General features: G+C 41.5%; 1 protein-coding gene across 1 annotated transcript in view; it reads right to left on the reverse strand.

Annotated features, from left to right (window-relative positions):
• Positions 1 to 12536: 12536 nt before the first annotated feature.
• Positions 12537 to 17441, reverse strand: part of LOC134866179 (potassium/sodium hyperpolarization-activated cyclic nucleotide-gated channel 2-like) — a 28399-nt gene continuing 23494 nt past the window's right edge. Inside the window, exon 8 of the mRNA XM_063886182.1 lies at positions 12537 to 17112. Within this exon, the coding sequence (XP_063742252.1) occupies positions 16163 to 17112 (950 nt within the window). The 3' untranslated portion in view covers positions 12537 to 16162. The remainder of the gene's footprint in view (positions 17113 to 17441) is intronic.

A 17441-nucleotide genomic window follows, 5' to 3' on the forward strand; every position in this document is an offset into this window, starting at 1 on the left:
CAATTGATTGTTGTTGCTGCTTGCTGATTCAATAGGAAAAAATGTGATAGCTGTATGGATGGTGTTTGTGTCAGTGGTGTCACAATATCAATTCTAAATCAAAAATTGAAATTAACTTTCCATGTCAATCATTGAAATCAAAAGAAGTGTCCGCAATAATCGTATTATTTATTTTTCTATGAACCCACTCCTTACTTGTTTATATAATAACATATTAATTTTGACTGCCAAAGATATTGTCCACAAAGAACACATTGAAGCTGCATGATTTGTTAGCTTCAATCAATCTTTTAATTGATATAAAGGAGAAAAACTGAATGTTAAAATAATTCAGTGAAGAATTTGCTTTCAAAATAAAAATGACTGGAATAAAGGTAGGAAAGATTTAACAACAAAATAAAGTTTCAGACGTATTCCAATAGGCAGCAGAAGGGCCCTTATCAGTGATATATTATTATACATTTAATCATTGGATTATATTTACTGATTGTTGTCGCTGGTACAAGTGAAGCAATTAATGAAACTGTACAACCTTTGCATCACATTACAACACCACGTTTTGTTTCGTAAAGTTAAATCTGCAAAGTCAATATTGCTAGCAAATAAATGTAGCAATCCAAGATTAGTTACAATCATTTATGTTTTCACAAGAATATAATATATGTTTCTTGTCAGCCATTTGATTTTCAGTGTCTTCTCCTTCCAACATGCTGTAGATATATGTTTACTGTTGGCAAGTACTACTATAAATATAATGGGATTATAAAGCTCTGCCAATCATCGATTTGCACACAGTAATTTCTGCTCTATAAGGCTGCAAGCTTTCTAGCAAGTGGAGCATGTGAGTTTGATGTTTATACAGTGTGAGGTTGAATAGCCACAGCACAACATATGACACATACATTGATGAGAGCACATTTGCAGATACATATTGCAGAAACAAAATTGAAACACACCCAACAGCCTTTGGGTCAGATCCAATAAATGACCATTGAAATGATGTTAAATCCTCTTTTCTGGTGAATACTGGAACCAGCAACAATGTGCGATATATGACAACTATCAGGATCTGATGTCAAACACAGGTCATCTGACTGCAAGGCCTTCAATCTGCTGCTTATGTCCTCAATAAATATGACTTTTTTCCTCCCAGCTCTGTTGTGTTTCAGTGAGTCGATTTGACGAAAGCATAATTGCACTGCAGCATGGCTGTGTAGTAACAATATGTCTTATCCTCCCTCCTGCACCCATCGCTCTCTTGGGTTGTGAGTGTGCGTAAGTGTGTGTTAGGTTGGGTGGGGTAAGCAGAGTGTCTTGGTGATTGGGCATGTGGGTGAGGAAGAGACAGAAGGAGGGAGAGAGCTGGTCTGCAGCTTTATGCTTCTAGTGACTCAGCAATTTCAGAGATGATTTCTTTGTAAATAATCCCCTCTTCTCATTTCTGCTCCCTTCACTCCTTATCCCCTTTGCCCTTTTCACACTCCATCACCGCCTCTTCCCTCCTCGCTCTAAAAAAATAATCTGTCTCATTACTTAATTGCTTTAGTACATAAAAATAACATCTCATCACTGTAATGACTCTCAATTAGATAACAGAGGGAAATTGAAAACACATTTGAAAACTCATCATCACACGTCCATTGTCTTATTATCACTCATAGTCTGGAGCAGCGATTGAGGTGGGAAACATAATCTAGTGAAGCAACGTCATTATTTAAATGCTGTTGGTTTGCGGTAACATTTTGAGGCGAACACTCATCACTGACAGCCCTCATCTGTTTAGTGCAGAGAGAGACGTCAGTGGCACTTTGTTGAAAGCAGAGAGACGCAGGGACAGAAATAGACCATACTGAGATATCTGAGGAGAGGAGGAGCAGGGAGAGGCCCTGGGTATTCTGCCATCCTAGATAACAACGACTCTCCGGCATGGTGGGGTGGAGAATTAGCACCGACAGAGACAATGAGGATCATAAGCGTGCACTGGGTCACGCAAAGAAGTGTGTGTGTGTGTGTGTGTGTGTGTGTGTGTGTGTGTGTGTGTGTGTGTGTGTGTGTGTGTGTGTGTGTGTGTGTGTGTGTGTGTGTGTGTGTGTGTGTGTGTGTGTGTGTGTGTGTGTGTGTGTGTGTGTGCGCAATGAGGTGGTCCCAGCAGTGGTGGTCTGATGAAAGACAGAGAGAGAAAGGGGACAGGAAATAAGCTTCCGATTAGATTAGGACGACAATAACTGGAGAATGTTTATAATGCAAGACAGCACAAGTTTTATGTGTAAAATGTAACTTGGCAAAGTATATTGCTCATGTTATTTGTTTGTTTTATACAGTGGTATGCAAAAGTTTGGGCACCCCTCTGAGATTTCATGACAATTTGCTTTTCCTTTATAATAGAAGATCACAGCAACAACATTTGTTTTCCTACAAAGATGTAGACGTTTTAGTGTTTTCCAGACCAAAATTCTTAGGGTAGCATTACATAGTTTTATTATAATAAAATAAAATGCAAAAAATGGGATGTGCAAAAGTTTGGGCACCCTTATAAATAGCATTCATTTCAACACCTGTACGGATTTATAGCTGACAGGTTGCTGCACAAAATTGCTTTGATTAGCTCATTAGACCTTCAATTACAAAGACAGGTGGAACCAATCATGAAAAAGGCTATTTAACATAGGTAATAGCTGGCTGTGCCTGGCCTAGGTTCTTTCTTAGGGAGTGGCAAGATGGGGACCTCAAAACAACTCTCCACTGACCTGAAAGCTAAGATAATCCAACATTATAAATTAGGAGAAGGGTACAAAAAATTATCTGACAGGTTTAAACTGTCTGTCTCCACAGTCAGAAACGTAGTTGTGAAATGGAAGGCCACAGGAACAGTCCGTGTGAAGGAAAGATGTGGTAGGCCGACAAAAATAGGGGAAAGGCACAGGCGAAGGATGGTGAAAATGGTCACAGAGAAGCCACAGACCACCTCCAGAGAACTACAACAACATCTGGCTGCTGATGGTGTAGTTGTTCACCGTTCCACAATCCAGCGTACTTTGCACCAGGAAGAGCTCATTGGAAGGGTGATGTGCAAAAAGCCTTTCCTGAGTGTTAATCACAAGAAGAGTCGCATGAGGTATGCAAAAGCACATCTGGACAAGCCAGAAGCATTTTGGAACAAAATACTGTGGTCAGATGAGACCAAGATTGAGTTATTTGGTCATAACATGAACAGGTATGCATGGCGAAAAAAACACACTGCATTCAATGAAAAGAACTTGTTGCCCACTGTAAAATTTGGTGGAGGATCTATCATGTTATGGGGCTGTGTGGCTAGCACAGGTACTGGAAAACTTGTTAAAGTTGAGGGCCACATGAATTCCTTACAGTACCAGGAGATTCTTGACAAGAATGTTCTAGAGTCAGTCACAAAGTTGAAGCTACGCCGGGGTTGGATTTTTCAGCAGGACAATGATCCTAAGCACCGATCAAAATCCACCAAGGAATTCATGCAGAAGCACAGGTACAATGTTCTGGAATGGCCATATGTATCAATTGACAGCACATTTCAGCTTGATGACTGGCTTGACCTTTTCCTGATAATCTTAATATCTGTTTAGGAGGGCAGTGACTGACGCATCTGTCTTTACATTCAGTTATCACGGTTTTAAGGGACCTTTAATGTAGTGTTTTTCACATCAGCTGTTTAAATATGCCAGTGTAAAAGCTGTTTTATCTGTAAATTGTCTTCTAACAACACTAAGATATCACAGCAATGTTTGCAGGATCTGTGAAGCTGTATTTACTGTACACGTACACTGGTTGTTCTAACATAATCCCATTGGCAATGCTACAATGCTAATGTTCACCGGCATTTGATCATGGTAGCCTTTACTAATTAGCAGTAGACATAAAGTAGAACCACCCAAATGATTAAAAGTATTTGAAGTATCATGAATCTCTGTACAACATTTATAATAGTTAAGATATTTTGGTCTAGAGCGGAGGTGGAGCCAGTAAGCATCCCTGCATTAGCCACGTCCGATTGACAAACGGGTCACCATGACTAGTTTGAAGTTCACTGTGCCCAGAACTCACTCCCACTCATTTCCATTACTCACCACTTAGTTATACTGGTTTGACTTATCATATGAAGGTCGGATATGATGTTTGTTATTGTGTAAGCCTCATTTGGTTTTCCCCCGGATGACATGGGTCATAGAACATGAGAAACAAAGCAGAAAACAAGCAGTAATTTAAAGGCTTTACATCCCTATCTCATTTTCATCATGGCTGCAATTATCTGCTTATGGCTTGTTTCAATTACTTTTTTCACATCTATTTTGTTAACTAAACCCAGAATAATAATTTCACTTTATTTTTAATGAGCAGAATACCGAGCTTTACATTTTTGCGTACACATCCTCTTTTTAAAATATGTTTTCACTTTCTCTCAGCATCTGCAACATTTCAGTGAATTAATGATGATTGATAGTTTGTCAGGCTCTGTCATTGGCTGAGTGGTCTAATGGGAGCACTGCTACGCATTATACTTTCAATCTAAAATACTTTCTTGAGTCAATGTCATCCCACCTATTTTTTGAAGAATATTCTGATCAGTGGGGTCGTTCAAATGTAGAAAGGTGCCTCTCGCTCTGGCTCTGTTTATAGTAAGTGAGGATCAAAAAGTTTTTCAGTCACAAGTGATTCTGCTCACTTCAAATGACACAGGTCACAGTCTTCAAATGACATGGATATTTATATATAAAATGTAAAAAAAAATGAAACACACATTTGTAACACATGTTATTGTACTTCTACTACTTTACATTTGGCCCTGGCACTTTTCGCTTGTTTTTTTTGCAATCTCATTGTCATAATAAGCACATTTACTTACTCGTGTTTTGATTTGCATGTGGTCATTGGTCTGATTCTAGACAAATGAAAGGCACTTAACATTTGACAACCTGATAAAAAGTAATACAGTAATGTTATAAATTGCACGTAATGCTCTCTGTAAAGCAATATTGAATTGTCATTGCAGCTGAACATGTGCAAAGAGTTTCAAGTTCATCCTAATTATAATTGATTTCCCCCTCCACTGACCTCCCAATTAACTTTTTTTTACATTTGATTCAGCTCTAGTACACTTAACAAATCAACCCCCAAATCTTCGGTAGATTAAGAAACTCCCATACCTAAAGACGTCTGGCTGTAAGTAAGACACTAAACAAGAAATAAAGATAAATATGTCATATTGGGAAACAAAGAGATACACCATACGGCGTAGAGCGTGGGCTCATTACACACTATGGAGCACATGGCTTACATTTATATTGCTTTATTTTCTTCTTCGCGGGACTAACATGAGGTCTGTTTGTTTCCCAGGTGAGAGAGAGGGACGAGGGTGCTGTTAGGACCCAGGGGTGCTCTGATTGAATGTGATGGATGCTGTTCTGATTCTTTGTCCTCCCAACAATTAGTCTATCACGGCTGTTCCTCCCTCAGAGACCAGAAACAGTGGCCTGCTTGAGATGCCTCCGCACACGGTCATCAATCTTAACTTAGGCCATTTAAAATCACTTCTAGAGATTATGCTCTGCACAAAGCTGGATTCCACCAGACCCCACAGCCGTATATTAGCAATTATTGTCACGTAGTCAAACAAAATGACGGAGCAGAACAGATTTGCCCCTGGGCTAAGACTCGACAACAACAAAAAGCATTGCACTGCCCAGATGAAATGTCTCTGTTAAAGGGTCACAGCACCACATAGTAAACTTGTTTATAGTGTTTGTGTGTTGGTCAATTCCTCGCTGGTTCATGGTCTATCTGAGCAGTTAGGGAATAGCTTTCAAGCAGATGATGCTTTAAACCTGGGAAACCGACCCTGTGATCATCATCATCATCATCATCATCATCATCATCATCATCATCATCATCATCATCATCATCATGTGTTTCAAAATGAGAGAAATCTTTTTATTCTGTGTCTTTGATAATGTCATTACTTCACTTTAAATTTGACCATTAGTAGGCTGCCTTCCCCTATTCTAGAGATTGCTAAATGTCTGCAATGTAAATCCTCCTTACACAATCTCTAAATAAGCTTATATTTTACATAAATCATTCAGACAGCTACTAGATCTAGCTACAACAGGGGACTCATTTCTGTGTTCACATTCAATCACACTCAGAGACAAGCATCTGAAATGATGAGTTATTTTCAAAGTGCCAGGAGGCTTGTGCTGCTTGCTCTAATATGCTTTGTTTTTATTGTTGTATTACATTTGTATAGAATGCAATTGAAAACATAGATGCTACCATTTGATGAATTGTAATTTTTCCTCTGCAGTCCCTTGGCAGGTGATAATTAAATCATACACAGTGAGAGAGCAGAGCTAAACAAACAAGACAAAACACTTAAAACAAAATGGCACACGGCAGCACATCACAGTCAGCACCTGTATGTTGGACACAGTAAGTGCAGGATTTATTTGTATACAAAGCACAATCTGTAACCCTTTAAATTAATCATTCAGGAAGCTAGTTTTGTTCATTTACAAGGAGGCTAAACTACAATAGTTAATCTGGAAGGGATACATCCTGTGTTTACTTTCAATTACACTAAAAGGAGAAAAGCATTCAAAATGATTTGATGAAGTATTAGGAGGTTGGCGTGGCGTTAGCATGACTCGATACCGTAACAAGATCCAGGGTGAAAAATACTTGACCTTTACATTAGCCTACATGATTTTTTCTTAAATAAAGTTACCATATGGACTATTTTTGAAATGTAGTGTCTCTCGGAGAATGTGTATCCTGAGGCATAACAAAGGTTTTAAGTACATTTTCCTTTTTCGTAAAAAAAAATGCTAAAACGGTTTTCTAAAAATAACTTAAAATCCTGTATTTTTTTTACATTAATGTAAACTTGATTGCAGTCTTCTTCCCCCCTTACTTTTTCGGAGCATTGCTCATTTCCCTGGCATGCTACTACCGCCTGTAGACACAGATAACCAGTGGAAAAATGTGAAACGTGACAGGAGCGGCATTGCGTCACCTGCGTGTGTGTGTATAGTACAAACTCAATGAAGGCCAACTCATAATAGAAATGCTCCATAGCCCTTTACGGGGTCAAATCTCTACGGGGTGCATTTAAATGTAACAGATACACCATCTGCAATAACATAATAGTGTGGTGATTTCAGTGTGTGCTGCTGCACGTTGAATGTCTGATAAGGTAATAAAAGTTTTACAATGAGCGGCACACCTGGATGGGGTGTATTTTTGTCACTGCATGTGTGTGTCTGAGTGTGTGTTTGACTGTGTCTGCTCTGATGAATAGCCACAGTCTCAGCAAGTACAGACCTTGACAGAGCAGAACAGAAGAGAGATGATTCAGAAGCCAAAGCACTGTCCTGGCTCTCATCACTTCAGTCGGCGACTTAGAGCAAATAGTATGGGTGGAAGTGGATGATCGAGAAATCATTGAGCGGGGGCCTTTCTTTCCTGTCGCAAAACAATCACAGCATAAACGGCCTAAAGGCCTGGAGGAGATTAAATGTTTTGAAAATGAAACAAAGTGCTCTGAGAATAGGTAGAAATGTCTGCCTGGAGAATGAATATTTTCCCTGTGAATCATATTTCCTTTTTCTATGTGTATTTCTCACATTCCACTTCTTTCTTCATCCTCCCTTTTTCACTCCTCTTTTTTCGGCCGGCGGGTTCATGGACGTTTCTGGGTCGTCTCTAATGGGAAGTGTTTAGCGGAGCAGATGCAGGGAGTGCTGCTCAGGACAGCTGCTACCAGAGAGCCAACAGCCAGCACCCTTTCAGCTCCTCCTCAGCTGCTCCTCTCACTTTATATCCAAAAGAAAAAACATTAAAAAATGTAAAGTTCAGGAGGAATAGCTGCTGAATTATAATCAAGCTTTAAAAAACTGTTTTCAGGGTCTTTCCCAAGAAGCACCATAAAAATGTTTTCATCATTTACATAAAACATTGTATCTGAGCTGCATATTGCATGCAGGATGTGCCCTTGTTACTGCTGTTGCCCTCCTCCTCTTCTTCCTCTTCCTCCTCCTCGCCTCCCTTTTTATGCCCATTACATAAGTTGTTTCTGCAAGCACATCTACAGTACTTGATAAATAAATGGTGTTATATTCTCAACTTTAGATGCCAATTTCACTGTAAAGCTTTGCACCACAAATTTGAATTCATGTCTCACTAATTAGGAACATAATAGATATGAGATTATATCCAAGGGGGATGGATTACAAACTTTTTAAATATATTTTTTTGATTCATGCATTGAAATATACAATTGCATGCAACTCAATATTGAAGAGTAGGTAACCATATAAAACAGTTAATAACCACAAAGCTTGGCCACATTTTTAAAACTGGTTAAGAATTTCTTTGTTTGTTGTAAGAACTATAATTAATCAAAATACTTTTAATTATACCAAACAATTACAATAGAGTTGTATTTATATTTATGGTGGAAAAAAAGGTGTTTTTGAATTGGATATTGGCAGGCCTGCTAATCATAAATTCTTGGATTACTGGATTGTTTGCCATTTCCTCCTCTCTTTCGATGTATGCGTGCGATAAGTGTGCCACTGAATGGCGGCTACAGTTGTGTGAGGGTCACATGATTTATAGGCCATGTGTCCTTGAATGGAGGCAGCATTGATCAGTAGGAGGAACATCTCTCATTTTATCTGAATGAGGAATAAAACAAAGTCAACCAAACCCCCTCTGGGACCAAAGATGAGATGACTACCAAATACAATTTAAATAAGATGACATAGCTTGTAGAAGAACATATGACCCTTCCCTCCTGTCTCTTAGTGTGTGTTTTCCTCTTGATCATTTCAGCTTGACGCACTTCTCACTTCCTCCCCAGCCCACTGTCCTGCCACTGTGATGTTACTGAGGCGGCCTGTGGCTGTAAGATGATTTACTGTATCCCTCTCTCTCTCTATCTCTGTGTATGTCTTGCTCTGTGACTCATTCATGGACTCAGAGCTTGGACCAAATGCTAATCCTGGCATTCAGATGTGAGCTGTGTTCTCTGCATGCTCCTGGTTGCAGAGACGAAACAGGGAGGAAATGTATGGGCAGGAATGCAAATGATTGGGCCTCTCACTTCCTTTCCTTCTAGGTATGCAACGATTAGTTGAAAAGTGTATTAGTTGATCAACTAGGAAATAATCTGCAACTATTTTGTTATTCGATTAAGTGTTTAAGTCATTGTTTTAAAGCAAAAATGGCAAAACAAATGCTTTGTTCTACTTCTAAACTGTTTTTTTGCTCCGTGTTATATCATATTGAAGCCTTTTTGATTCACTTAAAAAAACATACGTTATGATTGATTGGGGAAAATAATCAGCAGATTAATTGATGATAAAAATAATTTTTAGTTGTGCCCTATTCCATAAGTTCCTGGAATAGAGCTGAGTTTCCTGTGCATATCCACACCTGAATGTTACAACAATACCAAACTGCACCTGACCATGTGAATTGCAGAACAAAGTTTGCTGACAAACACCTCGGGGACACAAATTGTTTAGCTTTTGAAAACAGAGCAAAATGGTCCGGTCAGGGAGGGAACTGGAAGGAGATGGATGGGAGGGGGCGAGGATAACATAAAGCAGCTAAATAAGCAAATTGCCCTCTGGAGGTAAACAGCCTTGGGGGTAGTGCGGGAGATGCTGATATGATTAATTGAAGTAGGACAGCCAGGGACACAGTAGAGGACCGGCACTGCAGAGGAAACCAGGTAGAGGACACTCTTCGGCCATATACAGGATGAAACTATATGTCAGACTACATATCTCTTCACAAATTGGTGTAGTATCTGCCTGCAGCCACTATCACTACATTGCTTCCTCATTGAATTACAATGAAATGGATAGAGAAGGGGCAAGTGTGTGTCCATAGAGTGGAAGAGAGAGAGGACATTATGTCACGTCAAGGTAAAACTACGCACACGCACTGCGGATGGCCTCACCCACATTTGTACCAGCAGCGTGTAGATCTGAGGAGGCAGCGGAAATGGTGTATAGTTCTGTGGAGAAAGCTCACCTTGCATGTTATTTTATTATTTCTATCTCAGTGTGGCATGCATAATCACTGAGGATCCAGTCGGCAGTGTGTGTGTGTGTGTGTGTGTGTGTGTGTGTGTGTGTGTGTGTGTGTGTGTGTGTGTGTGTGTGTGTGTGTGTGTGTGTAAGGAAATAGTGCAAGGAAATATACAGAGAGGGAACGGGTGTTTGCTGCTCCCAGGCTGCTAGAGGAGTGTCCTTGGACTGCCCTCATCTCTGACGCACACTCCCACCCACCCTTTCAGACACACACACCAGACACACACTAAGCAAAACACACACACACACACACACACACACACACACACACACACACACACACACACACACACACACACACACACACACACACACACACACACACACACACACACACACACACACACACACACTGGTTCATTTACTCCCTCCTTGATCAGACAAATACAAAACTAGGGCTTGCATATGTACGTACATACACCTGGGTAGACGAAGAAACACAGTTGCTGCTGTGTTCACTTAAACAAAATGCGCACACACACACACACACACACACACACACACACACACACACACACACACACACACACACACACACACACACACACACACACACACACACACACACACACACACAAAATGGTAAGCTCTTGGACTGAGCTCAGACATCTCATCAGGGATGCAGCAGAGCCCCTGTCTGCAGCGAGAGAGAGAGGGAGAGGGAGAGAGAGAGAGAGAGAGAGAGAGAGAGAGAGAGAGAGAGAGAGAGAGAGAGAGAGAGAGAGAGCTCTACTCTGATGTGAATTAGAACAAGGGTGGAGGGGTACTGGTTGTTTTACAAGGTTGAGGAGCACGTGTCTGTTTGCAGCAACCAATGGTAAGTTCACATCCAACACAGCATGGCAACCAAAAAACGACAATGAATAAAAGTCCACACACGGAGGTTAGTATGCCAATGCGCTCATCTTTTTATTGCACAACAATGTATCGTCTTTTTACGAACGCTTAAACGACATTGCCACTGACTGACAGACCAGCTTATTGACAGAGACCAGGGTGTGGCTCTGTGTTCTCGGCCAGCAGAGGTGGTGGACAAGACAGCCTTTTGGATGCAGGCCCAAATCAGCCCCCCCACTCCCATCGCCACCAGCTGTGCATCTCAGTCTGAAAGGACTGGATGGCGACAAATATCGCCAGCATCACAAGTATCCCCCTGATCCTTTGAGATCGATTTGGAAGTGCTGCGGCCCGGGCTGGGAGCTGATTTGTCCCTGGACTGTAGACATCAACTTAGACAGAGCTGGAGTTCTGAAATACTTAAAACTTTTTGTTAAGAGCAGAAGCAGAGCACAGCTTGAGACTGTTGCACATTGGCCTCCAGAGAGAAAGAGAGACACGCGCTGTGTCGGATATCTGTGCTGTTGTCTACATGGTGCTGGTAAAGTGTGTATGGATGCCCACACTGAGCGGCTCGTGCAGGCTGTGGAATGCTACTAAGTCTAGGGATGTGCTGGAGTCTTTTCTAGGAGCATTACAGTGTTGTTTTTTAGTGTGTCGTTACCATGTAACACTTTCCAGCTTGTGCTGGCATCTCTCTCAGCTTTACATGGGTTTTAAACCCCTAAATGGCATCATATTCTCAAGTGGGACCAACATTATAGAAGGAAAGGCACAGGAACACACACGCACACACAAACTCAAGCACACAATACACAGAGTCCTGAAGCAGAGAGAAGGCTTAGGTAAGCTAAGTAGGCTACAGTAGCTACGACACAAAGGTTTAACTGTTAGACTAAATAAAATCATTGTACAGTAGTTGGTACACAACAATGTCTAGGTTGAAGGTCCCACTAAGAATCGTACACAGAACTCTGCGTAGATAATAAAAATACAAGCATGCACTCTGCTGTTATCTGTCGAGCTAACTCAACCCTGGAGTCAAGCTTGTGACTGCTGTGGCTTGTGAGCCAATTTCAGCCTTAGAGAGATCTTTTTTTTTTAATGGCAACCCAGATCCATGTTCAACTCGCATAGAGTTCAAAGACCTGTGCAACACTATGGTTTGAGAAAGATTTTCCAGCATGTGCACAGTCTTGTTTTAGTCCTGTATTTATTTTGTGCAGTCATCTCCACAGTTTTATTTGTTCTTTTCTTTCTTGCTTTAAGCTCTGTGCGCTAAGAAGGTCTAAGCTAACGTCCAGACTGCCGATATCCACCAGAAGCCTGTCAGAGCTCACCCTCTCACTGTAGAAAATGTTTCTTATACAGCAGGTTGCGGTAAACACGACAATGTGCCCCACATCGCTGTGTATACCATATGTACAGAACATGAATGTACAGGGTACAGCGCGCATGGTGTTGGAAGGCTCAAACCAACAAAAATGTGCAATTTTGTGTTTCCCAAATCAGGGAAAATTATATATACTGACATTGTCATTTAAATTCAGGAATACTAGTCTTCATCTAATGTTTTTTCTTTTCTTTTTTTTTTTTTTACATATATTGCAAGTTGAAAATAAAAACACATATTTGCATTTTTACAGGCACATACATACCACAAAAATAGACTATGTGGAAACTAGATATACTAGGCACAAGGTATATACAGTCCATGTGCATGGGGCACATTGCAAAAACAACAAAAAACAAAATGTACTGATAAATCAAATACAGTTTTACGAACAAAAAGAATACCCTGATTTGCTAACGTATCAACACCAAGGCATTCAGTACCCTTAATATCTGGTACAGCGAGAATGAGAGGTTTGAAACTTAGATACTCTCAATAATTGTCAGTCAGTGTCAAACATGTATGAGGGATTTCAATCCCACTTCACAGCAAGGTCCAGTAGAAGAACCATTAAACAATCGCACTTCGAACCCCCCCGTCATCAGGCAGATACAGCGCTATATCACACACACACAAATTGACGGTGGCTGGAAGCAGACTGACTGAACACACTTGTGACACAGACACAAAACAGATAACTGACAGAAGTATGTGCTTGGCCCGGGCTGTATCAGCCTCATGGCTGCAGGTTGAAACAAGAGTGGTACTGATCAAAGTGAGTCTGGGATGCCGTCCTTTGAGTAGGAGTGAATTACACACTATAGTATCCTACTGGATGGATGCAATGAAACAGAGACGGTGCCTGATATTGCCTGAAACATTAGCTCTTTAACTCTCCTTCCATCTTGCTCTCACTGACTGTGGACTCATTCACATCATATCAGCACAGTCCTGATAGCAGCTTAATAGGGCAAACTCTGGTATTAGCACAAAGGAACAGGGAAGAGGACCAATTGATTGCACTGGAACAGTATTGAAGCACACAACAGCTACTGACTCAAATTGATGTGATTCATTCACAATCTTATTGGCATTTTGGCATGGACCTTTCCCATAGGAAAAAAGAAATACACAGTTCCCACTTTGCTGATGGATCGGGCTGCAGCACTGTGACCCAGGAATTACAATGGACCAGGTTTAGTGCATGTTACTGATCAAATGGAAAGTGGAAATGTAGCTGCTCCACAGTGACAATGATCCAGGGTTTACAAGCAATATAATAAAGCCCTTGGATAAAAACAATCACTTACACCTTGTTTAAAGATTTAAATAGCTCTCAAGGGATCCAACAAAACGGCTGCGAGTGTTGTTAATAACAATCTCCATTCAATAGACCCATGTGTTTCTCAGCCAATCAAAATTCAAGGGGAATCTTTCGGCATGGTTAAATCAACAAGTTGATTATGGGAGGATGGACAAGTCTACATAAATCAATAGACAGCCATGCTGCGGCAATCAATACATCCCTCTGGAAAGGTAGCTAACCTGAGTGAAATGTCCATTGCATTGATTTCACAGTTTGGCTAGGGGTCGATGCTCGGAGCTGAAAAAGTTGAACACAATGTTTGTTTAGGACATTGAATCTGCTGCCTGTTTTCTTTCCCAATTAGATTCACTTTTCGTCCTTTACAGTTTAACCAGATAATGGGTCCAGGGGAAGTACTGCAACCGTTTAGAAAGAATAGAGCAAATCGATTTTCATTTTGATTACAAGGTTGAAGTGCCACACAAGGTGCTTAACTGAATGTCCTCAGTACTCCTTTTGGACCGAGGAGTTCAAAGTGGTTACAACTCACTGTCGTTCAGGCCCACCTCAATAAACTATCAATAAACAAAAATCTAAAACAATTGATATTCTTATGGTAGATGTGGGGATTGGGTGGGGCGTGGGAGGGGGGGTAACATACAGGTTAAATACAGCGATTTTCTACCCAGAGAAGCATCATCAAACCCAAAAAAGATTGCAAAGACACTCAGCAACACATACAGCAATGCCCACAACCCCGTTGCATCATAAAAGCCTCTTTAGATGTCTGTCCCTTTATTTACATGGCAGTTTATATCTGATTAGCTGTCTTCCTTCTCGTATGGCATACATTCAGCGAGAGAAGGCTTTTAGGTTCAACGGGATCAGAATATTTAGTAGAAATAAAGTTAAGCCTCAATCCAATCCTGTAATTTGAGCGATAGGTTTGTTTGGGATCGAATTGTTGTGAAATTTGTGGGAGCTTTGGCTGATATGGGGCACGTAGAGACTTTGATATGGAGCAAAGAGTTTTTTTACAAGTGAGGCATTTAGGCCCCATATTGCCCAACCCCAGTCATCTTACAATTTAATATCTTCAAATGAGATTAAAGTGACATTTTTGAGGATCTGACTTGCTCAACTATAAGCGAGGATTCCTCCTGTGACTCTAAACCAGTTTTGGGCAGTTTGTCCCGTCTGTTTATACAAAAATGAAAATGCCCGTCCTCTCATTCCCTTCAAACATTTTTGGTTAAGGTAACAACATGGTCACTGGATTACAATACTTCAAGTGAAGCCACAATAGCTGCTGGATTCTTTAAGAGTTCACATTGAAAAGAAAACAAAAGGAAATTGTTCCTGTACAGCATATGTATAGATATTTATATTCATATATATTTATATATAGGCGGGGTAGAGTATTGCAGAATTATATTGCATGTGTTAATCAATAAACCTAGACAAAAACAAGCAAGTATACAGTGTGGGTTGTTCACAAATGTTACCTTCGATAAAGCTCAGATTATTTAACCACCTTTGCATTCAGGGTTACAATCAGTGCGCTGACCAAACAGCTGACCGCCTCCCAGATGTTTCATGGAAACAGGTCAGTGCCACCGTCAGCATGTCAAACAAAGTGTAGTGTGTGAGTCCATTCTCTGAAAATAGAACCAAAACGTACCAACAAACTCACGCGCACAAACTTACACCCACATATATACATACACACAAACCAAATATATGGCTTCTAACGTTGAATCAAGGCAGTTAAATAAATGGCATTTCTTCTATGTTCCTTTTTTAGTTGATACAGACACAACCAGACTTTGTGTTCAAGCTCAACTTTGGTTTGGGTAGATACAATGAATATAATATCCCTCCTTACTTTTTTCGTCAACTATTTACACATCGATGTAAGATCGACCAGCGGTCTAAAACACTATTTCACTACAATTTTAAACAATATGAAGAGCAATGTGTTCTTTTGCTACGACAGCTTATACAGAAAAATTACACTCAAAACACTTTTGAACGCTTAAAATGTCATTGTCATTTGACTTCAAGTCCCTGATTTTCATTTTTAAGTCCAGCTCCTGCTAGATTGCATTGCATGGATTCTACACAGTATGCAATAGTTACATGAATCATACTTTTTCTTCATATCTTTACAGTAAAGACAGCGATATACAGTAGGTGTTTGGAAGCAGAGTGTAAGGGGTGATACTAAGACTAAAGGTGCTGGCACAGTAATCTACACCAGTTCCACCTTAAGTTATACTAGTTTAATTGTATAGACTCCTCCTAGCCAAAGTGTCTCAAGGCTTTGAGTTGCTCTTTTCCTTCTACTGACACCGGCACACAGTGCATCCTGGTCGAATGACTGCCGGCGCTGGCGGTAGCTGATTGGTCATTTAGCAGGCTGACGGATCAGCTGGACTGACCTAAAACAAACAGATTCTCCTACAAAAAAGGCCTCTTTCCTGAACCCTACCAGGGTCACAAGTTGGAAGACAGCCGGGATCTGGCAGAGTCTAGCTCTGGAAGGCTGACAATTGAATCTTTCTTCGGAACTCCAGAATCTGGAGGTCCTGATCCAGCAGCTGCTGCTACTGCCCCCATTCCAGCAGGTCCACCGGGAGGGGGTGTGGAGGCAAACGCCACCCTCTGTTGAGCTCCTGCCGACCTTCCTACCCCTGAGGGGCCTGGCAGGTTGGGGTTAGGGGGCTGAGGGGGACCAATGGAGTTGTTAGAGGTGCGGGTGGATTGTGGAGGGCTGGGGACTGCAGAGGCAGCTTGTGATGTTCCCTCCTGGGGTAGTGAAAGCTGGGAGGCAGACCTGGCCCGGGTATCCTGGCTCAAGGTACTTGCATGAAGGGAGTGGGTACTCTTGTGTGAGGCAGGCCTCTGCTGGATATGTGTGGGGCTGGGTGCATGGTGCTGTACTAGGGACAACTGGGAACCAGAGGGTCCCGCGCTCGTCATGTACTGGAAAGTCCGTCCTGAAGCTGCGAGCGGGCTTTGGACAGGCGGGCTGGAGATGGCAGATCCAAACGCCCCTCCGAGCGTCTGAGGGGGTTGAGATTGAAGAGGGGACATGGAGACTGGGCTTGCCAAGCTCTGCATAACATGAAACCTTCGCACCATGCGAGGAGACTGCAGAGTTGATGGACCCACTAGGGGACTCGCCATCTGAGGGCAAAAGCTCATGGCCACAGCCTGCTGGAGAGTGGCGATAGCAGAGCCGGACTGCGGCTGGCCTGGGGGGGCAAAGATACCGCCGATGGAGGGAGTCATAGACATGGCCCGTGGCCGCTGCAGGTCCACAAGCTTCACCATCTCACGGTCGTACTTGACAATCTCCTGGATCATCTCGTTCTCTTGGTTGTTGAAGGCACCAGAGTTGAGATCATGCTGAACCTTGTGCATCAGGGTGGAGTTCTTTTTACCTTCAGACAAAAAGACATGGATTGATTTGCATGCAGACAGGCCAGAGAGGACAAAAAACAGGACAAAGAATAAATATGTATGGAAATAAAGAATTTGGAAAGGGAGAACAGAATGAGTTAGCTTTAGCGTGTGATGTCCTTCACACCAGGTACATCCTCTAGCAGAACAGCCCCGAGGATAATGGATGTGTCACCCCACACTCCCATCTACTGTTACAGTGTCCCATATCATTCTGAAGGAACAGCACGACTCGTTTTACTTCCTATTCTAACATTATTATTCCAAAAAACACATCTTTAGAACAAAATTATACTGTTCTCTGTACACC

This window comes from Eleginops maclovinus, chromosome 6, assembly GCF_036324505.1.
Source record: "Eleginops maclovinus isolate JMC-PN-2008 ecotype Puerto Natales chromosome 6, JC_Emac_rtc_rv5, whole genome shotgun sequence".
Lineage (NCBI taxonomy): Eukaryota > Metazoa > Chordata > Actinopteri > Perciformes > Eleginopidae > Eleginops > Eleginops maclovinus.